The 24,397-nt window shown below is 37.1% G+C and overlaps 1 protein-coding gene across 1 annotated transcript in view; it reads left to right on the top strand.

The window, feature by feature from the left end:
- Positions 1–24,397, top strand: part of DCDC2 (doublecortin domain containing 2) — a 53,600-nt gene that overhangs the window by 12,205 nt on the left and 16,998 nt on the right. The window contains exons 3-9 of the mRNA XM_053984636.1: positions 1,100–1,106; positions 3,277–3,287; positions 7,884–7,960; positions 8,079–8,210; positions 12,233–12,376; positions 13,258–13,312; positions 14,716–14,902. Of these exons, the coding sequence (XP_053840611.1) occupies positions 1,100–1,106; positions 3,277–3,287; positions 7,884–7,960; positions 8,079–8,210; positions 12,233–12,376; positions 13,258–13,312; positions 14,716–14,902 (613 nt within the window). The remainder of the gene's footprint in view (positions 1–1,099; positions 1,107–3,276; positions 3,288–7,883; positions 7,961–8,078; positions 8,211–12,232; positions 12,377–13,257; positions 13,313–14,715; positions 14,903–24,397) is intronic.

Here is a 24,397-nt window from a genome sequence, read left to right on the forward strand (position 1 = left end):
GATATGCCTTTGTTTGGTATTTAGTATCCTGGTAACATAATTAGCACAACAAGACATACAAAACAAATACTCTTCCTGAGTGTTCACAGCCTAATACCAGGAGGAATTAGAGAAGAACTGCCCAGACACCCAGTTAGAAAATAAGCTGTGCCCACTTTTTTCTTATTTGAACTATGGATGCATCAAACTTGTCTTTATATACTTCTGTATTACCTGAACTGTGCAGTTTCGAGTATCTTGACTAGCAGCTTGCTTACAAATGGATTTAGTGAATTTTTGAGCAGCAGAAAGACTTTGATTCATGCTACTGGAGAATTCCATGGTTTGTATTGAGTTTGATCTGAAACGTGAAAGCTCTTCTCTTCCTTGATTAACACCTGCCTTGTTCAGTTGAGTAGCTGGTCTTCCTGGCGTGTGAGGAGGTCAGGAGCGAGTGAAGAGGTGCCAATACGGAAGCTTTTAATGAGCTACTTGTTAGTCTCATTAATAATTTGTTGCTGTATATTAAACTGACTTACTTTAAACATTAACAACTCTTGCCTTCAATTAAAATGGTGAAGAAAATAAAATTATTTTTGGGGGATTGTTTTTTCTTCTTCAGCTGTTTGACTGTTCCTAGCTTCAGGTCCTTCTGATGAGCCATAAAGACCAGAGACTTCCTTGTGGTTTAGTTAGTCTCAGGAATTTGGGGTAAATACACAAAATGTGAGAGTCAAGATCAGTCAGAATCATCACTATCATGTCAGTGTCAGAAATTAATGTCAGAATCTATTTTGGTTGAATAAACTCTGTTACTGATTCCATCATTGTGTGTGTTGTAAGTAGTGTGGGTACAGCATCATGCAACTCAGAGAAGAAATGGGAGCTATTCTTGGGATCCAGAGCGAGCACAGATGTGATCTGTTTTAGAGCAATGTGTAGGCTGTGTGTCTGGGCAGATGAGGCCATTGTTTGACTTAGCTGAAGATTTGGCCACTAGTCCAATGTCCCAAACTCATGGCAGATCCAGACTGAAACATTTTTCTTTCCAGGGCTTAAATAGCTGAGGTGAGATGTACATAGAGCATAAAACTGTATTTCACTTACCGTGGCTGAAAAGGAGAGCAGTTTACCTTGGAGGTGAACAGGTTGGCTTTAAACACTCTGGGAATTTTGTAGGAGCTTTGCAGTCTAGAAGGCTCCCTTAGTCACTACATGACTGTCTGCTGTGGAATAGCTCATTTCCAGCTCATCCATGTTATATGTAGGCTAAGAAGTTTGTGTGCAGCTGTGGTCTTGTGGCCTATTGCTCAGTTAATAGCAGTTTGAGTGTTGCTTTATAGGAACAGAGTAAAAAGGCTTGTAGTCTCTGGCTCAAGGCTGATTTGTACTATCCAGAGCACCATCTGGCAGTGCAAAGTAGCCAGGGAAATGTGGATTATCCAGGTTAGTTACTGCATAGGATAACTGAAATGGTTTTGTACTAGGCAAACACCTCAGTGAGTGTGACTGAAGCTTTAGTCAATGTGTAAAAAATGTCCATTAAAAAAAAAAAAAGTCATGTTTCTATGAAATAGATAACATGTTTCCTGTGCTGTAATAGCTTTAGGAAACTTATTGTTCTAGTTTGGTTTTGATCACTGAACTTTGAACATTCCTTCCTTTCACATCACAGGGTGGTGATGGTGTGTATCAATGGGGTTTTGGTTCTTTTGACCCCAGTTCTACCCCAGGGAAATGTAAATATTTGTTCTTAATTTTCCTAGGCACATTGATTAAAAAACAGGCCATTGTAACAAACTGGCAAGGCCATGGCTCATTGCATGAGCTGATAAATTTGGAATGTGACATTGTGTTGAAATATTTCAAGCTTTGAAAGGTTAGTTATAAAGTGACGTAATGAGTGAGATGTTCATAGCACCCAGGACTACATTGGTAGCAATAAGAAAGGCCAGATTTTAAGCCTGTACAAATCAAAGCAGTACAGAGCATCTCGTTCAGACACATTACATTTTTTGACTTTTGCTTTGTTGCTGTCCAGTGTGGCTTTGTAAATACATGTTATCCTGCAAATCATGCAGCTGTTTAATTGCCTCCTTTGATGGGAGGACATTTCTGGTGAGGAAAGGAAATAAATCCATTGGTAATACCTTAGCTATGGGTAGCTGGTGTATGTATTCATGGCAGCACTGTAAAAGTGCTGCCAGACCTCTGTCTGGCATATTTAGCATATGTCTAATTATTTAATGAACAGTGAAAGGAAAAGAAAACCTAAGAATGGCACATTTCTATTTGAACCTATTCTCAAGTGCATAAAAATCACCTTTTTAGAAACTGAGTATGTAGACTGGCATGTTCAGAGGCCAGTGAAAATAGTGAATTTAGTTAAAATTAGTGAAATTAGTTAAAATACTAATTAATGAACTGTATGCTTTTCTTATATACAGGGATTTACTCTGTGAAGTGTCATATACTTCTTGCAAGTCCCAAGTAGACAAGAGGAGGTTGGGTAGTTTTCAGAGTCTGTCCCACTTTCCTGTCTATATTTTTCTAATAAGTGTTGAGAAATATAGTGCAGCATTCATAGAAGCAAAATGCGTGGGGATCAGCAAATATGTTCACACCAACCAAAACAAATAAACTTAATTTTTATACATCTCCATGTTAGAGATTATGTTTATTATCTTTTACTGGTTAGCATGTGTCTGAAGAAAGAAGTGAAAACTTAATTAATTTTTATCTGTATACTTCAAACCAATGTGTGCCTTGCTCAGAGTCCTTGCATGAATAGCCATTCTCAATGATGATTTCTGTTTAATGCCATCTGTGTGGCATTCTCTTCCCAAAGTAACATTTCTTGGAGTTAGAAAGATTGCATAAGCGAGCTCATTCATATTGTTCTAAAAAGGAGTGGCATGTTTTTAGTTATTTAATGAGTTTGACTCTGCATCTTTTGTCAATGTATATAAAAATGCCTATCAAAAAAGAAAAAGTCATATCTCTATGAAACAGATCTTTCCTGTGCTGTAACAGCTTTAGGAAACTTACTGTTGTAATGTATTTTCATGTAGTCAGCTGAATATAAATGTAACAGAATTTCTTTAATTATTGTATTAAAGTCTGTATATATTTATGCATACACACACATTGTATTCAACTATACATGTGGATATATGTATCAAAATGGAAATATGTATTCAAAATGGTTTTCTTACAAAAAATGATAGTATGCCTGAGGTAATGGTTTGGCTGCTGATCATTTAGCTTTGTTTTTGGGGTTTTTTTTCCACCAGTCAGCACTGGAAGATGTAAGTACCTAAAGTCGATTGAGCAATGTGTTGTATGTGTTTCTTAAGTATTATGTTTGTGGTTTTTAAATTTTGTAAATATTTAGAATATAGCTATGTTTAGCATGAAAGTGAAAAATATATAGGATGTTGTTTAAAACAAACAGCTGTGAGGACATGGATTTCATTACCTTGCTTCAGTTGGATGCTGATGTGCTGTGTGGTTGTATTTACAAAAGGCTGTTGGGGGACACTCAGAGCTAATCAACCCCAGTGTATTATGACCAAAGATGAAAGCTGGACTCCCAAGAGACTCTGTAAAAAGCGTTCTGAGATTCAAATGTTTACAGAGTTCTCGAACACTGCAGAGTGATTCCCATTCCCAGAACCTAACCTGTGCTGAGTTTAGCTGTTTTGTTTTTCCCAGACTTTGTAAGGTGCTTTGCAAAGTCATTTCATAGATGGTAACTCCTCTCTTATGTAAGGAAAATCCATACTGCTGTAAGACACTCCATGTGAAATACTTTTTATTTTATTTAAAGAATAGAAAAATAAAAATTATAGTGGTTTTGAGTGTTTGTGATCCCGTGGTGTATTTCCAACTGTGTAGCTCTTGTTGCCTTGCTAATTGTCATTGGATTGATTGCTTCCAGCTTACATAAAGTTTTCTCTGAGTTTCTCCTTCCTCCCCTGGACACTTTGTGCTGCTGCTGTGTGTTGTCGTGTAATACCTCAGATAAGCATCTCGTCACAAATTATAAATTGTTGGCAATGTTTGTCATTAGGAAATGGAAGCTGCCCTTAAATGGGTCTTTTCAAACAAACTGAAAATGTACAAAATTTAAAGATAAAATCATAATGGGGTCAGACCGCTGATTAATGTAAATCTGCTTGCAGTTGCTGATGTAAATGGAAAAGTGCTGATGTACATCATCAGAGAATGTGGCTAGTGAAATGAAAAGAAAATAAAGGGATTAGGGGGCTAGTGATGCTGGTCTCTTTATGTAAGCACAAAGTTTCACCCAAGACCACTTTGCTGTTAATATGTAACTCTGCAGTGCCAGAGGGGTCAGGCTATTCCAGACACTGCAACAATGTGGTGCCTCCTACAAACATAATAGGAGCAGAACTATGTATTCTTTAATTAACCCCTGGACCAGGTCTTCCACTGGGATGGTTTAGTGGAACTCCATATACCTCAAAAGGAAATAGACTGATTTACTGTAGATGAGCACTTGGTCTTTTATTAATGTGTACTTCTGAATTTTGGAGTTAGGTGCCTTGCTTTTCACAACCATAAATAGCTTAACATTGATCAGACAGAAGTTATTCTGAACTCTACAAACAGAACAGTCAGATTAATGAAAAGAAACATGTATAGTATGGAAGTGGTGGATTTTTTCTTACCTTTTTTTCCTTTTTTAATCACAGTGTAGTGTGATCTTTATAGAACATGCCTTCAGAGCATGCTTCCTTGCAATGATTTCTGTAGTTTAACTTTATCAAATCTATTATTGCACTAACATATTCTCTTCTTTTTTTTTTAATACAGAAGGTACATTGATTTAAACAGTATTAGATAAACAATGCAAGTTTATATTTTGTTCCAGTTTAGGCCATGCTTAGGTAGAACAGACAAATATTTAGTCTTGGCCCAAGCTGGCCCCAGGTTATAATCCCCTGCAGTTTGCTTGTTGAATAACAAACCTGAAATTGTAAGGTGCAGAAAGCTGCCAGAAATATTAGTGATCCTCAGAGAGCAACCCAAAAGACAAACTTCCAGGTTGATACTTCAGTATCTGTTAGGGTCAGTCTTTCAAATAATAAAGGGGTTCTTAACATCTATCAGGTTATTGTTTTCTCCAGGGTCTGGTGACTGGGCTACATGCAATCACTTGGTGGCCTTCTGAGGAGCCTACACCAAAATTAATGGTTTCATCAGCCTGCAGGAGCAACCAAGTAATAGGACACACCTAGGGCTATCCTAAAGGGGTCCTTTATGCTTAGTGAATGCTTTCTAGCTTTTCCAGTAAAGTGTGGTGCATTGGAACCTGAGTGTTACAGACTGCATCAGAGAACTTAATTTGATGGACTGTTTGGAGAGACTGTGGGAGAGCTTGAGCAGCATAAGTGAGCATCAGGAATGGATGTGGAATCAACTTTTAGAAAAAGTGATTTATAATTTTAGTCTTTATGTATTTGATACTTTATAGGGGACTATTCTGGCAACCTGCCAGCTTCAAAGAAAGGTGTAAGGGCATCCTAGGTTCAGTAACTCCCATTTTGTGTGCAACCTGTGTTTGGAGCCTAAACATTAGGACCTGATGCTATGGAAGTAAATCAGTATTGTATTAGCTTCCAGTAGCATAATCTTTAGAAAGTTATCTTTTTTTTTCCACCTGTATTTTGAAGCTCTTTATTTAGATTGCTTACATTGTGAAAATAACCCTTTAATGGCTGACAGCAGCAATAGTAATGTTGTCAGATGTTGCAGTTTAAGGTATATTTTCTTTTTTTCCCAGTAAATTTTCCTTTCAAATTTTGGGGACATAAATGACTAGTTATGCTCTGAAGAATATGCTTCAAATGTTTCTGCAAGAATGGCTGAGCTCCTAAGTTTTTTGGCAGTTCTCAAAAAATATCTTTGCCTTCCCTAATAAGCTGTATGATAACAACATTTTACTCTCTTTCCAAGCCTGTAGTAGTAGGTGTGAATCTTTCACCTGATTCAGATCACACTGGAATTGACAGCAAGACTGTGAACTGCAATTACCTTAGGCATTAGTGCATAGCTTATGTACAGTCTAGTACAAAATTTCTCTTTGTATGAGGCCAAAACAAACATGCATCTACAAAATAGATCTTAAGGAGTAAATGCAAATAGCTTGTGAATTGCTTGTGTAAAGGGAAGGTCCCCAGCCATGCCAGGAATCTGCTTCCTAGTCTGGTCTGCAAGCAATGCTGGCACAATGCAGTAGTAGCATCTTTCTTGCCGTCTCTCCTCTTGTATTTGTCTCTGGCCAAAATATCCCTTTGCACTGACCTTCAAATCACCATGCCCTTCTGGGGCTGATTGCTTCTGTTTAGTCTTTTTAGTCTATAGAGCTGTGCAAAGGTTGATTCTGCCTTTCTCCATCCATGACCACTGTGGGCTTTTATGTCCTCTGAGTCTCTCAAAAAACTAATGTTTGAGAGGGCTACACAGCTCACAAGGGCCTTTGAAAAACACAAAAAGTTGAAGTGAGTTGAATTCAGAATAAATGTACTTCTTTTTCAGCAGACATTCCAAACAGATTTTGTTCAACAGACTTACCTGTTATTGTATTTTACTTGAAATGATTATACATTAAGGAGTGCCATTATTGCTTTTGTTTTGTTGGTTCCTTTTCTCCTAAGTTTGTTATCTCGCCTCCAGAAATTATGTGCTTGGTGCAGAATTTGCTGTATGACATTCTTTGACCCATGTGAGAAGTCAGATTTGATTATTTTAATAATAATTTTTCATTCATTTGGAATATCTACTAGGTTGAGCACCTTTCTTTTCAGTGCATACACGAGAAAGTTCTAGAAAGCATTCTAGTCATTACTAAATGAGTTTGTGTGAAAATCCAAGCAAAGACTAAAAGCACTGGAATTCAGACTATTTCCCACAAATTAAACAAGAAGTACTGGTTAAGTTAGCACAGAGTGTGATAAAACTGCAAAATATCATGTCATTAGACTGCTTTACACAGTGACTGGAAAATTGTCAGTTTAAATAAACTTCGTACATCTATTTGAAAGCATGCCTCTCTGCACACCAGCTATTTAATCCTTTAAGCCTTTATAGTATTTTATTTTAGAAATGTAGCAAACTTGTTAATGCATGTACTATAACTTTTAAATGTTTGGGTTTAACACCTTATTTTGATTTGCTAATGATGAAGAATTAAAAAAAAATCTTTCTAATGATTTTGGAGTTTGGGTTTATCCCTTTTTTTTTAACTTTCTGTTCAGAACAACAACATTAATGTTGATCTCAGTACAGTGTCTATTCAAAAAAGAATAGGGAATAATTCTGGGATTTAAGTAGCCTGTGTATTATTCTGAAGGCTGAAAATCTGCAGTTCACCTCACTTTTGAGTAATTCCTCTAAAATGAGCAAAGTATTCAGGAACCTTTATAAATCACTGATGGATTTGGATTAAAGGCCTGTACAAGACCAAAAGTAGTTATTATAGCAGAGAGATCTAGCAATGTCATTTATTGTTAAAAAGGAAAGATAGTTAAATTGCCTGCACCATGCTTATAAGCAATAAAGACTAAGACAGCAAGAACAGCATTTGGGAGTATTTCTTTGGGTCTGTAGAACAACCAAAGATGTCCATACAATTCTGTCTCCTCAGTGCAAACCATGTATTGTGCTATGGTGCACTGTGGTGTGCTGTGCTGTGGTTGTTACTCAGCATACACATAAAACTACAGCAGTAATTATGTGGGCTATGTAGAAGGTGAAGCTGGAATGGAATAAAATGCATGCTTTACAGACATGCAGTCCCACTTGCTGATGGTGGTCAGGGTAAACTTTTTTTGACTATGAGGACTGTGTAACTTCTAATTCTTCTTTTGTTCTTGCAGGTCAAGCCAGTTACTCACAGCAGGATCACCGTTTCAGCACGGTTTCGAAAGCCTCTCCAGGAGCCCTACACTATTTTGTAAGCAGAATTTTCACTTAGTGGATTGCCCTTTCGGGGGGGTGGTGGTAGGGTGTTCACTTCAGGTGAGCTTTGTTTAAAATGCTCCTCCAAGTTATTTTACTTTGCTTTATTTCAGCCTGATTGCTAATGGAGACCTTATTAGCCCTGCAGTGCGCCTCCTCATTCCCAGGAAAACACTGAATCACTGGGATCATATTCTTGAAATGGTTACAGGAAAAGTTACCCTCAGAAGTGGAGCTGTTCACAGGTATAAAGAAGCCAAATATTTGCAAGATACATTTTATATGCCTAGATATGTTTCTAAAACTCCATAGATAGATATAATGGATCATTCCTATTTTATGGGAAGTTTCACTCTAAGAAAATTAAAATACATCAAAAGGCCATAAAGTGGAAATACGTTGACTCTAAGTAACCTTCATGTTTCATTTCTAACTGCTATTAACAAAAAAAAAAAAAAAAAAAAAACTGCCATTTGCTTAAACTGATATTTAAAAATTATTATTTATTAATTAATTATTTAATTAGAAGGCCTGTAATAATACAATAATAACACAATACATTTAGTACTAATAAATAAGTTACATGTCATAATGAAATAAATGAGCGTGGTAAAGTTGGTGAAGATGTTTGGAATTTGAGATACATGTGCTGTGTGTTACTCTTTAATTTTGATAGTTCTTCAAATTCATTGGGGCAAACAATTTCAAGGAGAATATTATGGGTTCTTTGGGGTTTGTATACCTGGGGCAAGACAAGGATGTGCTTCATATTCGGCCCTCAGCCTCTTAATAAAAGCCAAGTCCAAAGTTGTTATTGTTGTGGTTTGCCAGTTCCAGTATCTCAGCTAGTCTGAGTTGTTGAGGTATCCGAGGAATAGGAGGTCACCTCTTGAATGGGTCAGTTTCAGTCCCTTAAGGCTTCTACAATGTAAAATAAGTTACCTAAAATGGCATTTGTTAGTTACAAATTTTAGAGCAAAATGATAGATGTGATGTCCGTGAAAAACACTGCAGTGTAAGTGGGCTCTCAAGGTGTGCAAGCAAATTATTGACATTCCAGTGTTGCCCCATGCAGAGCACATTACAGAAATTTCTTCATCAGGTGGGAAAGGACCTTTTGTGGAAAATCATTCTTCACAGCCGATGCAATGTCTGAGGCTAAGCTTGCAAAATCTTTCTCAAAACAGAGAAGATAAGGTAGTCTTTTAGTTCTTCTGCTTGCTTTCCTGTTTGATAAGAGTGAGAGAAGATTAAGGTAATGCTGTTGAATATTAGCTCTCACCAAGTTTTTCCTCTCAGCCCTGCAGTTCTTTGCTCCTATTAGCTGGCTGCTTAGGCTTTCACTTGCAGTAAAGTAAACCTACATGTGTTGAAACTTTCTGGATCTGTTTCTCTGCTAGTGTAATTCAGAAGTGAACAAAACGAGGAAAGACTTTTACAACATACCAATTCTTTGTGCTCTCAGGTTGTTTAGCAATTTAAAAACCTTTCACATTTTATTCTCGTTAGTTGGTGTCACTCTGGTGAAACTGAATGTTGTACATGAAAGCATTCAATATATAACTAAGATTCCTTTGAGATGTTCCCTTCAGTGCTCATCTTTAATCCTTCAAAAATAAGATAATGTACATGACATTTTTAATTATTTAATATTTTCCCCTTGCTGGTTTTCTATTAACTCAGTTTTCATTTTCTTTTCTTTAAAATATTAGAAATACATATTAAATCCATTAGTAAAGTGATTGTAGTTCTCTAATAACTTACACATTACTTGCTGGGGTTTAATGAAACTATGTTAGCATTAGGGGAGATCTGGTAAGACCACTGATGCTGGGAAGATATAATTTCTCATTAAAGAAGGATAAGTGGACTTACAAGAACCTGCATTATGTACAGGGCAGCTTTTTCTTTTCCATGTTACTAAAAGACTTAAAAAGCTACCAAGTCTCACAGTTTCACATGGAGCTTTTTAAAAAAGAAATTATTCATCACCCTGATCAGAATAGAGATGCAAGCAGGAAATACGAGAGGGGAGATGATGGGAAAGCAGCTTTTCTGCTTGCCAGATTGTGGGAATCTAGGGACATTGTCCCAGAAGTTGTGTCTTTGCTGTCTCCCTTTTTCAGCGTGTATGCTTGCTTTCTTTTGGCTGTTACTTTTTAGCTCAGATTCAGGAGGGACAGTGGAAGTCCACTGACATCTCACAAAGCAAACTTAGGTCATCCTCAGAAGAAGTGACCACAAGAACATTTTTGTTACATAATACAAGCCAGAGAGAACTCACCTGGTCTGTGAATGGTTGTGGCAAAGTGGGTGGGTGAAAATTGTGGCTTCAAAATTCGGAAACTGTAAAAAAGTAGCTTCAGAAATTTGTGTCACAAAACTTGTGTGTGCTTAAGTCCATTTAGTTAGTTATTTGTTTGAAGATCCATTTTTAAAAAATGCATTTTTTATTTAATTTTCATCTTCAGAGACTGATTATGTTTGATTTCACTATTATGATTATTATTTTCAGGGTGAAAATTAAAATTAAAGATTGCCAGGTAATCTGTAACATTTTTTGAGTTATATCAAATAAACAACTTCTGCGCTTTAAATATAACACTAAAGCACAAGCAAAATGAAAGATCAGGAACAAAAGAAACTCCATTATTTTGTATGTACCCCTCTATATCTGCATCCCTTTAAAAATATATAAACAATTCTGAAGCTGTGGTATGCTGATTTGCTGTTTTTTCCCCCGAGTTCCCAAAGCAAAGTGCAATCTAGCAGAACACAGCAAGATTAATTCAGAAATAGGCTTCCTGCTGATATTCTGATAGCTTGTTTTATTTTCCTTGTTTGTGTGTAACTGATGTAGACTCTGTGGTAGTGAAACATAAATTGATCTTTGAATTGCTGGCATGCCTGTGGAATGTTTGCACTATGAAATAAATATAAGTAATACAAACGAGGAAGCAGCAATGTGATCTAGATTTAAAATAGCTGCAATTTCACCTTTCAAAATTTTCAGTCTTTGTACATCGAAGTGTGTTCCCACATGGCAGGAGACACACAGAAAATTGGGGGGCTTTCACGAGGGTAATACAAGAAAGACGTGGACATGCAGGAACAAGTGCAGCAAAGGGCCACAGAGAGGAAGGGCTTGAAGATACCTGCAGTGTGAGGAGAGCTGGGACTCCACAGCCTGAGGAGAAGGCTCAGAGGGATCTTTTAAATGTGTGTATATACCTGGTGGGTATGAGTGAAGAAGGCAGAGCCAAGCTCTTCTCAGTGGTGCACAGTGATAGGACAAGAAGCAATGGGCACAGAATGAAATACAGGAAACTTGACTTGAACAGAAGAAAAAAGAAATTTACAGTAATGGTCATCATATATTGGAACATGTTCCCTAGAGAGTCATTCAACATTCCTGCATTTAAGACTTTAATGAAAGTTGTTATTGTTGACTTTTAAATTAAATATAAATATTGTTGAGTTTTGAGCCATGCTTTGTAGGAAAGAGCTAAATTGTTATTGAATGTTCCTCCTTACTCACTGTTTTGGCTATGCTAAGATAAAATCACGAACTTGACAAGGAAGTAAATTCCCCCCCACCAGTCCCTGATGCATTTCTTTCTTCTCAAAAAGAGGTCATTATGGTTAAAATCCATCTGGTGTAATAGACACAGTGATTATTGGTATGTGCCCAAGATACATGGCTTCTTGTTTTAATGTAGTACTGTATTTCCTGTTAATCCCATCAGGTTCCAACATTCTGATCTACACAAAGTAACAATAAAAATGCAATATTGGCAAGGTCTGTGTTAGGTGGACAGGGCTTTCAAGCATGAATACCCTGTTCTTTCCAGGTTACTGCATAGTTCCCTGAGCACAGATAGAAGGTGGAACTTGGTAGGAGAGGGGGTCAGGAACTCATGGAATAGATTCCTTCCAAAGTAACACAGAAAAGGTATTGAAGACCTTAGAAATATAATTTATTTCTTTACAGAAATTATGGGAGTATTTAATCTATTATAGCACTTCATAATTAATTAGTTTTATATACACTTTGATTTTAGTTATTTTGCTGTTTTTCCTTGATGGTTTGTTTGTTCTGTTTTTTTTTTGTGTTTTGTTTTTTTTTTTCTTTAAAAATGTAGTTACTGATCATTGTATGGTTTCCGCTGTACTTTATTGGGTTTCATATCTGGAAATTCAACATATATTTAGTGAGTTTGGATTAACATAGCTTACAGTCCTCTTAATGCATTTTCATATTTTTCAGACTCTACACTGTAGATGGAAAGCTTGTTCAGAATGGGTCAGACTTGGAGAATGGGCAAATTTATGTTGCAGTGGGTAGAGAAAAGTTTAAGAAATTGCCATATGGTGATCTGCTGTCCAAATCTACAACAAGAAGGCCACAGGGGTAAGTTCTAAAGGTGTGTGATACCCTTCTGTGTGTTTGCGTGTGTCAATTTGTTTACAAAGTGCCACCAGTAAAGTACAAAATTATTATTCCAAGAATGATGCATGGGTTAGTATGGATGCAAAACTTCACTGTCAGCTTCTGAGAAAGCTGAGATAAAAATAACAAAAGCAGAAATGGAAATTCAGAAGACCAGTTCATCTCATAAGCATTCTTTTGATCATGTATCACAAAATTAGCATCTGAGAAAAATTAATCTAAGTCAAAGTAATCCTTATTATATATATATATATATATACACATATATATATATAGTAATATATTTTTTTCCTTGGGATACAAATGTGTACATCTGAATGAGATTGGGTGCAGCTACAGCAGTTTAGGTCTACTCTTGGTTAGTAATGTTTTATGAAAACATTACTTAAGATCCCTTAAGATCGCTTTATGTTTGGGTCTATTTTTTTGTAGGCTAGATCAATCACATAATAGAGTCCTAAACTTGGTGTCTGTAAGGAGAAATTTGTGCTTTTTGTACCTTTGGGAAACATGAAAATTTGTGACCATTTCATTGAAATAAAAGGAAAGAAACGGAAATTGTAAGGAACATTCACGTAGTAATTCACTGGATACTGCTCTAAAAGGTTTTGGTACATAAAGTATACATTGTGGGGTAATGCAGTTTTTGAATAAGTTAATGATTATGCATTTAAGCATAGTCTGGTAAACATAATGAGTGATGCTTAGTGAAAACATGTAGTGAAAAAAACAATTACCTCTGTTGCCACAGCCATCTTGGTGTTATCTGCCTTGATTATAGATACATAGTGTCTGTGCCTGTGACAGTGTACACAATTCTAATGTATGGCTTATTCCTGCAGTTCCAAAACCTCTGTACTACCTCCAATTGTGGGATCTCGAAAGTCTAAAGGCAACGTAAGTATCAAATTTCTAATTCAGCTAAATTCTGGCAGATGGAAAGTTTTAATTAAATCTGAAGAAAAAAAAAAATCCCACAGCCACGTGGTGACATGCTTATGAAAGCCTGATGAATCTGTAGCTATTTGCTATGTCAATTAGAAGAAATCTGAGAAAATGTTGTTGTGATAAGCTGCTTTGTTTTTGATAAAAGCTTCCATAGCAAAGATCAGCTGCTGGCTTGAGGTCTTTCCTAGAAACCTGATAATATATATATAATTTATTTATTCAAATTATATACCTAAAGGAAAAACACAGAACCTTTTACACAACATTTTGCAGAAAACTGTGTTTCTGAACACTGAGTCTGAAAAAGTCCCTAAACCAATTTGCAATCTGATATGTTTTATTCTAGGTAACCACTTCATACAGAGCTTGATCCTTCACTGCTTTGTGTCTTGTATAGCTATTTATATGTGTACAAAATGAGTCAGGGAACCATTAAGGTTGGAAAAGACCCCCCCAGGTCATTGAGTTCAATCTTTGACCTATCACCCTGTGTCAAGTAAACCATAGCACAAAGTGTCACATCCAGTTGTTTCTTAAACCCTTCCAGGAATGGTGACTCCACCGCTTCTCTGGGCAGCTTGTTCTGACGCTTAATCACTGTTTCAGTGAAGGAATTATTCCTCACGTCCAACGTGAACCACCCTGGTATAGCTTGAAGCCCTTTCTTCTTGTCCTGTTCCTTGTTGACTGGGAGAAGAGCCTAACCCCACCTTGCTACAAGAAGAGTCCTCTGTGGATTTAATTTTAGTACCAAAATAGAATATAAGTATCTGTTTTCACCGGTTCTCCATAAGTGCAGTTTACTGTACAAGTACAAGACAGCAGGGAATTAGGCTCACAGTCTGCCATTATAATTGTGATAGTTGATCATGTCCATTCACTGCTTACAAAACAAAACAAAAAAAGTCTCTGGAGCCACTAAAAAGAAGTAAGCAATAAAACATACAAGTTTCTGTTCACATTCCATTGAATATGTTACTGCCCTGTGAAGACTGTCATTCTCCTCCAGCTTCTCTTGACACTTAGAATAATGCCCAGGTCTCATTTACACAGACAGTGATTTATTAACAAGTCATGTTAATGTGTTATATCTTGTGGGTGTCCACACATATGGATGAGAGATAGCTGCATATAATATGCATGCATGCATGCATAGATTAATCTAGCCATTCTTTTCATTAAATGAAACTTTATTTTCTTATAATAAATATGTGATCTTTCTTCTGGAAGCTGTTGAGAATTTAATTAGTCAGGTCATACACTGGGATAGTGTACGTATATACCAGTCCTTAATGAAATTTTTAAAATAAACTTTTTAATTATCACTGATAATTACATCCTCTTCTTTTCAGGGAAATGATTGGCAATCTAAATCTACCAGTGACCGGGGAGAAAACAGTTCCTCACCTCAGCTGACCAAAAGGAAAGACAAAAAAAGCCAGAATCCAGAGAATTCTGTGTCCAGACGACACTTTTCAAACCACTCTACAAAAGTAAAACAGACAGTAAAAGCTTCCACAGGAGTCCTTCAGGATAATGGTCAGTACTGAGATAAACACTGTGGTAGCATAGTGGCTTTTGGTCTTCAGTTAGACCAGAGAAATAGTAGAATCACATGCTTGAATAATTATTGAACTGTCCATTTACTCTGGAAAACTGGAATTGCCAAAGTACTTTCTGCTTAGGAAATGCACCTGTGTGTAGCCACTACATTCCTGGCTTCATTTACAGAGCACAAGATGCAGTATATGATTTTTAGTATACCTTGGAAGTTAGCTTATATGGTTCTATCATTATGCTTTTGGTAAAGGAAAATGAAAAATACATTTTCACCATTTTCCTACTGTTCTGCCCAGCAATAAGGTGAAGAAAAGGAGCTGGTGTTGTCAAAGGACCCCTCTTTGTCCCTGAGAATCCCTGATTACCTGCCTGACTCTGTGTAACAAAACAGCTAGAGGCTGGGGGAGGAACACAGACAGAAGCTCCAGTTAGCTGGTAACTGCTGTGACTAATTCTACAGCAGAGCTGCTGGAGGCCCTTTCAGAATTTTATCTTCTCTGTGCTGTGACAGCAGTAGCAGCAGTTTGCAAATTTAGGCATAAACATCCTCTTTGAGAAACTGTTTTTCTTATCTTATAATGTGATATTCCCTTCTCCCCCCATTTCTTTAAAGATCTAGAATATATATATATATATATTTTAATATGTATGGCCATTTTTGATAGATAGAACATATATGGGGAAATACTTATGTCTCTGTATGTAATGCTGTTACTGCTCCACCACCTGCTGACAGAATTGGTTGGAAAGCCTCTAAGTTTATTGAAGAAGTGAAGAAGTTTATTGAAGTACATCTCACTTCAGCTTTTCCATGATTTGTGAGTCTTGTGTAACTAGGAGAAGATGTTCAAGGCAGCCGATTGTCTAATTTGAGCTCAAGTGTATTTTTGGAGAAGCTCTTGGTTATTTCTGTGATCCTCTATTTTACCTCCATATATAAAGACCTGTTAGTAAAAGTGGGAGTGGGCAGTTGTAGCCAGGTGTGGTTCAATCTCTTCTCCCAGGTAAGAAGTAATAGGACAAAAGAAAATGGCCTCAAGTTGCACCATGGGAGGCATAGATTGGATATTAGGAAAAATTTCTTCACAGAAAGGGTTATAAAACATTGAACCTGCTGTCTAGGGAGGTGCTGGAGTCACCATCTCTGGAAATATTAAAAAAAAGTATGGATATGTCCTTGAGGACAAGGTTTAATGGTGAACATGGTGGTGGTGGTGCTGGGTTGACGGTTAGACTTGATGATCATAACTAGTCTATTATTGTAACTCTTGAAAGTAAAGTCTTTTCACTCCTGACTCACTCACTCAGTGGAGTGTGGGAGCTCCACTGTAGTCAGAACTTCAGTAGCTTGTAATGAAGTAGTTAAAAGAAAAGGTACTATGATGACTCTGAAGGGTTACCTCCTGCAACACTGTTGTCTTCTGTGCATTCTGTTCCGGTCACACCTCAAGATGGAGTGACCTGAAGCACAGGCCAGGCAGGCTGTAGGAGCTGTGAGCCCTGCTGCCCTGTGAGTATCCTCTTGCCCAGCCAACCCTCATTGTCAAAGACTGCCCTTGACAGAAAGCCAGCATTGCAGAAGTACACATTATACCATGGTCCTTGTCATTTATCTATCTCATATAATACAGAGGATAACCTTTTATCCCATCTAGATGCATGAGGTGTAAAGTAGCTTTTCAGCAAACCATTAGCACATTCCACCATCCTGTTTGCTTGGGGATAATAAGATTAATAATTTCATAATAATATGAAAAATTCCTTTGATACTCTCCTTTCTGTCCCAGTGCTATACCGTCATGCTGGTCAAGAGTGATCCATTGTCACTTGGTTTGTAATCTGGAACAGGAAGACTGGAAAAGCAGTTATAGAGCCCTGAAATAGTAGCTTTGGCATTAGCATACGTGCTTTTAGTGACAGCTAACAGTCCAAATACCACTTTCATTTCTGTCAGTACATGCTTAAAACCATTACATGTTGAAGAAGTTTTCTCATTCTCTTCAGAAAACTTTTTGTGGGCCTGATATTCCCATCAGGCAATTGACAAAATTCTCCTTTAAAGATATTGTATCTTAAAGTATTTTCTTCATGCTCTGTGATTGCAAGGGTGTGTGAGGTCCATTGTCTTTCCCCAGGTAAACATAAACAGATTTTGGCAGTATAACATAAATTACTTTGTTCATTCGATTCTGGTGCATGGGCCCTATTTCTTTTAAAACTTATGTCTAATTTCTCAGCATCCTTTGGGGTGTTTAGTGAAATTTGAGCTCCTCTATCAATCACATATTTTAAAGGATGTTTTCTAGGTCCTACTGGTAAGTAATTATGGGGCTTGTCCTTATCAGTCCATTGGTAGGTCATAATGCACCAGGTTTCAAAGTTGTCCCAGCACTTAGTGAGGTTTTTTCTTTCATCTCTTTTCCTCTCCTCAAAGGGTTGCGGGTATGTTTTTTCTGTGAAAGCTTTTTTTTTCTTTCATGTTTCCCCTTTGCACTCTTTTCACGAAGTGTTCATTGGTTGTTGCCTGAGAGCTCCATGGGGAATATGTAAAGCTACCACCTTCCTCCACAGCTCATTTTACTTCAGGGGTGTTTTGATCCTTCTATCTCAGGCAGGGTATGGTTTAAAAATCCTCACCTGGCACTCAGGAAGTCTCTGCACTTCAGTTTTTGGGCCCCTCTCAAAGGCCCAAGTTTGTTCTTCAGGATGGGTTTCCCAGCCCATTTCCCTTGCATGGTTTATTGTGTCATGCAAGATTCTTGCCCAAGAGGATAGGTCATCTTGGGGATCTTGTAACACTTCATTATGCATTTACACCTCCTCTTTGTCTTGTCTTTGTCTTCTCTATTTTATCTTGTCACTTACTGAAAACATTTTCAATGTTATCAGGGCTTGTTTCAATAGAGGTCTTAACATATTAGGATCAACTTCTGCGGAGATTGGGATGTGTCTGTTTAAGTGTCCATACCGTGCCTTGTAACAGAGGTGAATATTTAATGAGATGACCACGTGGGTATGGAAGCTGGTCTTGCTCTTTCCATAACCTCTGTTCCTCCTGCCCAATGTGCAATCCTGCTGATTATTGAATGGGGTTGACTGATAGGCTCAGGTCCTATGTTTAATAAGACTTCTGGCTCCCAGTATCCGTCAGCTTCACTTCCATCCAGCAATATTCTACCTGCTCCTGAGAGACTTACTCTCAACAAATGCTCAGTCTCTGACTCCCCTGGTTTTCGTCCATATTTTTCCTGTATGTTTGCCACTTACAAGGGGTCCCAGGGAGTGGTTCTGACCATGTTTTTTTTCTGACCTCCTTCAGGTCCTTTGAACACTACAGTCTTAATTATGGGTACCATTTTTAATTCTAGAACTGCTTTTTTTTTTTTTAGAAGAGAACCTAGAAGTTCAATAATTTCATTGGAGTCCCATTCTCACTTATCAACATTTTCATCAGGGTTTTTCCAAATACCACCATTTCAATGCTCAGGTGATACTATTAATTTTTGAATTTTTCTAACAGGGATTGGTGAGTTTTAATGCCAGCTCTAATTTGTTTTTCCCCAAAGTTTTTTTATTTTCCTTTGGATTCTTTTAACTGTTGTTTTACCTTGTCATTTTGATATCAAAAAGACAATTTTTTCTTTCCTTTATTTACTATCTCAGATGCTTTGTTTATTTCACAATTTGTTCTCTTTATTGCCATGCAGCTTTTAAACATAATCTGCACAACTGTAGTGTGCTTAGTATTAAAATGATGGAAGTGTGCTGAGAACCTAACAGAGCAAAGAATATTGGGGTTTTTTTTTTACATTTTAAGCATTCATTACAAGTTAATGTGAATGCTATGCTACAACTGTAGGGTTTTTTTTTGTTTTATTTATAACAAAAAAAGTCCATTTAAAGATACTGGGCCTCTGGGTTTCAGAATACAAATAAGTGGGCATGGCTTCCTCTGGCAGTGAAACATGCTGTGTGCGTACTCATACTTATCCTGTGCTTGTATGGTTTGTTTACGTGTCTGCTGAGGACCTGTCATACTTCCCTTTGGGTTTGGAAGGAACTTATGCTGCTGGGACAGTATGTTGGGATCCAAAGGGTACATTCCCTTTCCTGGGGGCACTGCTTCACCTGTTGTTTTCAGTACTTCTTCATACACTGGAGACCTGCATTAACATACAATCCAGCTTGAAAGGGCAGAATACAGGCTGTTCAAGCTCTTCCCCTTCTCCTAATGGGTGTGCTTTTAGTGTTCTGAAAAGTCTCCCTGTCAGCAGAGAATCTCCTTTGCTCTGTCCTGGTTTCTCACCTTGTCTCTGGGTGAGACAGACCCTCACAGTGGTTGTGTGACTAGTGGGGCTGCTGATGAAAATACCTTAAAAGCAGGTAATCAGATTGGTTTATCCTCTCAGCTGACAGTGAAATTAGAAATCTAGTTTAGCCTGGGTGCTGAAGTATTGGATATATGAAGTAGGTATGTAATTGCTTCCTTGCTGCCTTGAATGATGACATTTTCAGGTTCATTTTAGAGTGAGGAGTCTTATTCTGAAATGGAGATTTACTCTTCATGGAAAACTAGAAGCCAGCTCCAGGAACACAGAGATAATGGTGACTCCCAAGTACTGTTTTGATCAGTACAGCTCCACTGTCTATTCTCAAGGCTCACTGCAGTTTCTAAATTGGCTTTGCAGTTTTATTCCAAAACAGTCCTTCAAATTCAAAGGCTTTGGATTGAGTAAGGGAAGCATTTATCATTATCTTAGGAATTTTATTTAATTTTAATTATAATTTTATTTTTTCCTGATGGACAGTGAAAAAGACTTTTGGCATTTTAGTTGGCTGCATTTGGCTGTTAACTGATTAATTAATTTTAATCTAAAACTAATAAACTGCAAAGTGAGTTTACACATGCATATTTTGGGGTGCATAGAAATAGATAAAAATAAAATGTTCATAGTAGCAAATGTACCATGTATTATCTGCTGTCCTTTCCCCTGTCAATTTAGCATTGTATGGAATCTTCTCTTGAGTGCTAGACTGTTTGAAAATGATTGTTTCCTGGGTCTTAACATCTGAAGAATTATGCACATAATGTATTTAAGTCTTAACCTAATCTTCCAACTGAGTTTAGTTGGGCTAATTGTGTATTTACTTTGAATTTATTTTTTTAATACACTGAGAATTTCACCAGCATGCCATTTATATTACAGCTGATTCATGTCATAATCCTCTTAAATCAAGGTGATTAAAGAATTTCCTAGGGTTGAAAGCTCTTTGTGCAAGATTTAAATTCACCACGTCTCAGGGCAAATCCAGAAGACTGTGAGCTGTTGCTTTGGTGTTTGTAACCTATAAGGCACACTATTAATGTTATGATCAGACTTCCACTGCACTCATAGAAACCTTAATAATATTGAATATATTGTATGCAACAGTAATTGCAATTGGAAATGGCAGGTTTAGAGCTTAGACTAGTGCATCTGGTTCAGCAGAATTTGGGTTTATGAAAGTGACACCAAAGGTACATTTAATTATCAGCAGCTTGGTTGAGGTTTAAAAAAGAAAAAAAGATGGCAAACCACCGTCAAGCAAAAAAAGCCCCAAGCTATTAATTTTTTGGTTTGTGCCACATCCTATAAAGAGTATGTGTAGGAAGTTGATCAGGAAAGTAGCAAATTCAGAAGTGTAGCAGAAAATGTTTGGAGGGGAGAACCCTCATCTAAAGCCTGTTCCATTCAAATACAGTAGTTTAATTGGGTCACATGGCTTGCAAAATAACTCCCTATATAAACTGTAAAAGAAGTTCTAGAATTAATAGACTGTGGAGTTTGAGTTCTTTCTGTGATTTGGAGAAGAAGTCATAGAGTGGAGATGGGTAGAGCCACTCCACAGTTTTTCAGATCTATTTTTAAGTATTATGAGGTCTTAGAAGTTAGCAGTCATCTCAATTTCCTAGATTTGTTATTGGCTAAAAAAAATGGAAGAAAAACGCCAACCCTTATTTATAAAGAAAGCTGCACAGAACCCCAGGTATTGCTGTCTTGGTCTGAATTGGTTTCAGTAAAATTATGAATTGCCAAAGAGTTGCCAACTAAACCTGGGCTGCTGAATATCCACTCTGCATTGTGAGCTAAAATTGTTGTCTATGTTTTTCTGCTGACAACTTTTAAGATTTTAAAATGTATCTGCCATTAAAACACAGACCATATCACTCTGGTATTGTCAAAGGAGGTGAAAAGACTTCTGAAGAAAGAGAGAGCTTCTCATTTGAAGAGATTTTACAAGACCTCCTGGCTTATTCCCTGCACAGTAGGAGAAATCCGTAGCAAGAAATGAGAACTCTTTTTGCTGTAGGTGTTGTTGTAGGTATTTTTACAGTGCTGGATCATGGTAGCCAGAGCGTTCTAATGCCAGTATGGAACTAAGATGATGATAAACTTTGCAGCCACTTTATTCAAACACATGAGTTTCTTTGGGTTTGCTTTTAGGGAAGTGAATACGTCACAAAATGTTAAATGGGAAAATACATCAGCAGGAAAGCATGCTGCATAATTCCTAGCAGGAGGGTGTACAAGTTTGGAATGATGGGACCAGGACAGACATTTCAGGGCTTTTTCACTTGTTTTGTGACAGTTTAACCCCTAGCACACAACTGTACTCAAGAGAAGGCCAAATTATGGAACAGGCATGGAATTTAAAAAGATGTGGCTGAAGGAGAACTGCTTTCTTAATTTAAAAATGCAAATGGCCTTAGTGATCTGTAATTTAAATCAATTAATAAATTAGATGCTTAGAACCACAGAGAGTGTGATGAAGGACCAAACCAGGGAGAGGGAAGAAAAACCGCCTTGTATTATGACACTCAGTCCTTTATTTTTGTAGCTGTTGATGTATAAAAATGACTGAGCTATTGCAGCTTTTCCTTTGCTCCTGCATTACTATATTTCCTATCAGTAAGGGAGAGTGCTGCATACAAGCACCTTTTGCAGTTTCTGTTGAGGTAATCAGATGTCAGCATTCTCTAATAGCATCAAATTATATTATGGATTTAAAATTTTTGAAAGGGAGGAAGCAATTGCTTAAAAGCTTGAAGCTGCAATGGTATCAAGGGAAGAAAAATATGTATTTTTTAGTATTTTCAACAGTTTCATATGTATATTGCTAGCAGGTTCCTTTCAATTCCATTGCATTTTGATGACAGGAGTCACAGGCATGAACACACATGCAAAACTATCAGTGTCTCTCTGTTGGAAATGGGCCTTGTTCAACAGTGATACTTTTAAATTAATTAAACCCCAAAACACACACAAAACAAGAAAATAAAATTATGACGTATGCAGGCATAAACAGATGTCCTCCTTTTTCTTCACAGCAAACTATTCAATTTTATGTGCCATTTTTTATTTTTTACATTTTGTTTTTAATTTTACTTACTGTTTTTATGATACAGCCTCTGTTGTAAGTCACATTAATTTTTTTTATAGTTATATTAACTTCCTTCCTTACTTATAGGGCTTGCAGATATGAAATGCCTCAGATTTCCACAAAATATTCAGGCCTGATTATTATTACAATGACTTTTAAAATTTCTATTACTAAACATTAATGAGTTTAAAATTTGAAATTCATTAATATCTCTATAATTTTGTAATTTTTGCTGCAATAAATGTTTCAGTTAATGATTTTTGGGAAAGGAGCTTATATAAAAGTTATTTGTTCCTGTGCTTAATTAGTACTTTAGTGCTTAAATTAGTACTATTAGTGCTTAAAAAGTACATATTTCTTATGAGATAATTAAATATATAACTTAATTGATATTTAATAAAGTCATATAACCTTGTTTATCAAAGTGTAGACAAAGAATTCCTGCTCAAATACTGAATGGCATCAAATAGAAAATGATCATTGCATTTTAGCCAGGACTTGCTTGGTTATACATGCACAAGTTTGTGGTTTCTGTCTCTACATACTGAACTGAATGCACAATACACTGAACCCTTCTGTGTTGAGACAACTACTAAAATGTGACCAGTGAAATGTTGTTAGTCAAAATCTTTTGGGCATTTATAAATTTGCTCTTGTGAGCAACTTATCTGTTCTGTACCTATCAGGAGATTAGGAAGTAAAAAAAAAAAAACCTAGAAAATAGCTAGAAATTTCTCCTGAATGGGCAGCAGAATCCCTTTCACACAAATGAATTCCCCAGGGCTGCAAAGCCAGCAAGAGCTGACATGGGTAAGGGCCAAGACAGAATAAGTAACTCTCAAAATGAAGCTCTTTGACTTTTAAGAGTCATTGTGCAAGTCATTAAGAAGTCCTAAAATTGTCTTAAATTGAATTAGTTTCATCTGTCCATTTGCAACAAAGTCACAGAGCTGAAAAGCTCTGCAGGAATACAGTACCACCTTCTATCTTTGGTGAAAGCAGCTGAATCCTGAGCTGCTTACTTTGAGATAGACCTAGGCCAAGTACAAAATCAGAAACCTCACCCCCTGTTTACCAGTCATTATCCTTTCCAAGATTCTCATCCAAACCTGACCACAGTGCCTTGCTCTCACCCATAGCCTAATTACCAAAAACTAAGTGTAGTTGTAACATCCTGCTCCTGTAATTTCACTGCCTTTTTCAGCTGAAAATTTCTTCTTACTATTTGTGTGCCTTCATTGCTCCTAACTGTAGAGGTTGGCCATAAAGTAGGTGCCAATGGTTCAACACCTGTATCATTTGGATTTACCTGGGGCAGGCTGAGTTGGTCCATGGCTTTTTTGAGGCAATAGTTACCTTTCCTTGGCAGGGCTGTTACCAGGCTCCAAATGTTCCCTTTCCTGGTAACCCTGACAAGACTTCAAGGAATTCAGAGCTTTAAGCCATCTAGATCCTCTTCTAGATCTCTAGGGATCTAGAGGATCTGAGGATCTTCTAGAGCCTCATCTCTCTTTGTGGGATTATGGAGCTGTAGAAGAGGCAGGAGAGAGCACAACTGTTGAAGAAACTCCATAGGAAAGCACTTACAGTTGCAGTTTTCATTCAACTCTTCAGCCTGAAACCAAAAAATCCTGTAAGAACTCTTTCCATTCACCAGAGTCTTGGTAAGTATTGTTTGTTGAAGAAATAAATATGAACAAAAAATCAGTAAAAATACTTGCCTGAAAACAAGGAGCATTTTTTTCATTGCTGTTTTCTTTTCTGCACTTCTGTGTGTGTGGTAACATGGGAATATAGACATTCAGTTGCTGGTAGGTAGTAGTCCAACAGCATTCCTCTTCACAGGCTTTTCTGAAGGAAGATTCTTCTGGGAAGCTTAAACAAGCTTGGGTGCCTGCTGACTTGTTTTTCCCCCCCGTCCTTCTTTCAAGCTTCTACTCTTCTACTCCCTAAAAGCCATTTTTCTGCCTTCCAGTCAATGCATTGGACCCCATTGCTTCCATTTTCTCACTAGTATTTCCTCATCTTTCTATTTGCTCTTATACAGTTCCT

Source organism: Vidua macroura, chromosome 1, assembly GCF_024509145.1.
Source record: "Vidua macroura isolate BioBank_ID:100142 chromosome 1, ASM2450914v1, whole genome shotgun sequence".
NCBI lineage: Eukaryota > Metazoa > Chordata > Aves > Passeriformes > Viduidae > Vidua > Vidua macroura.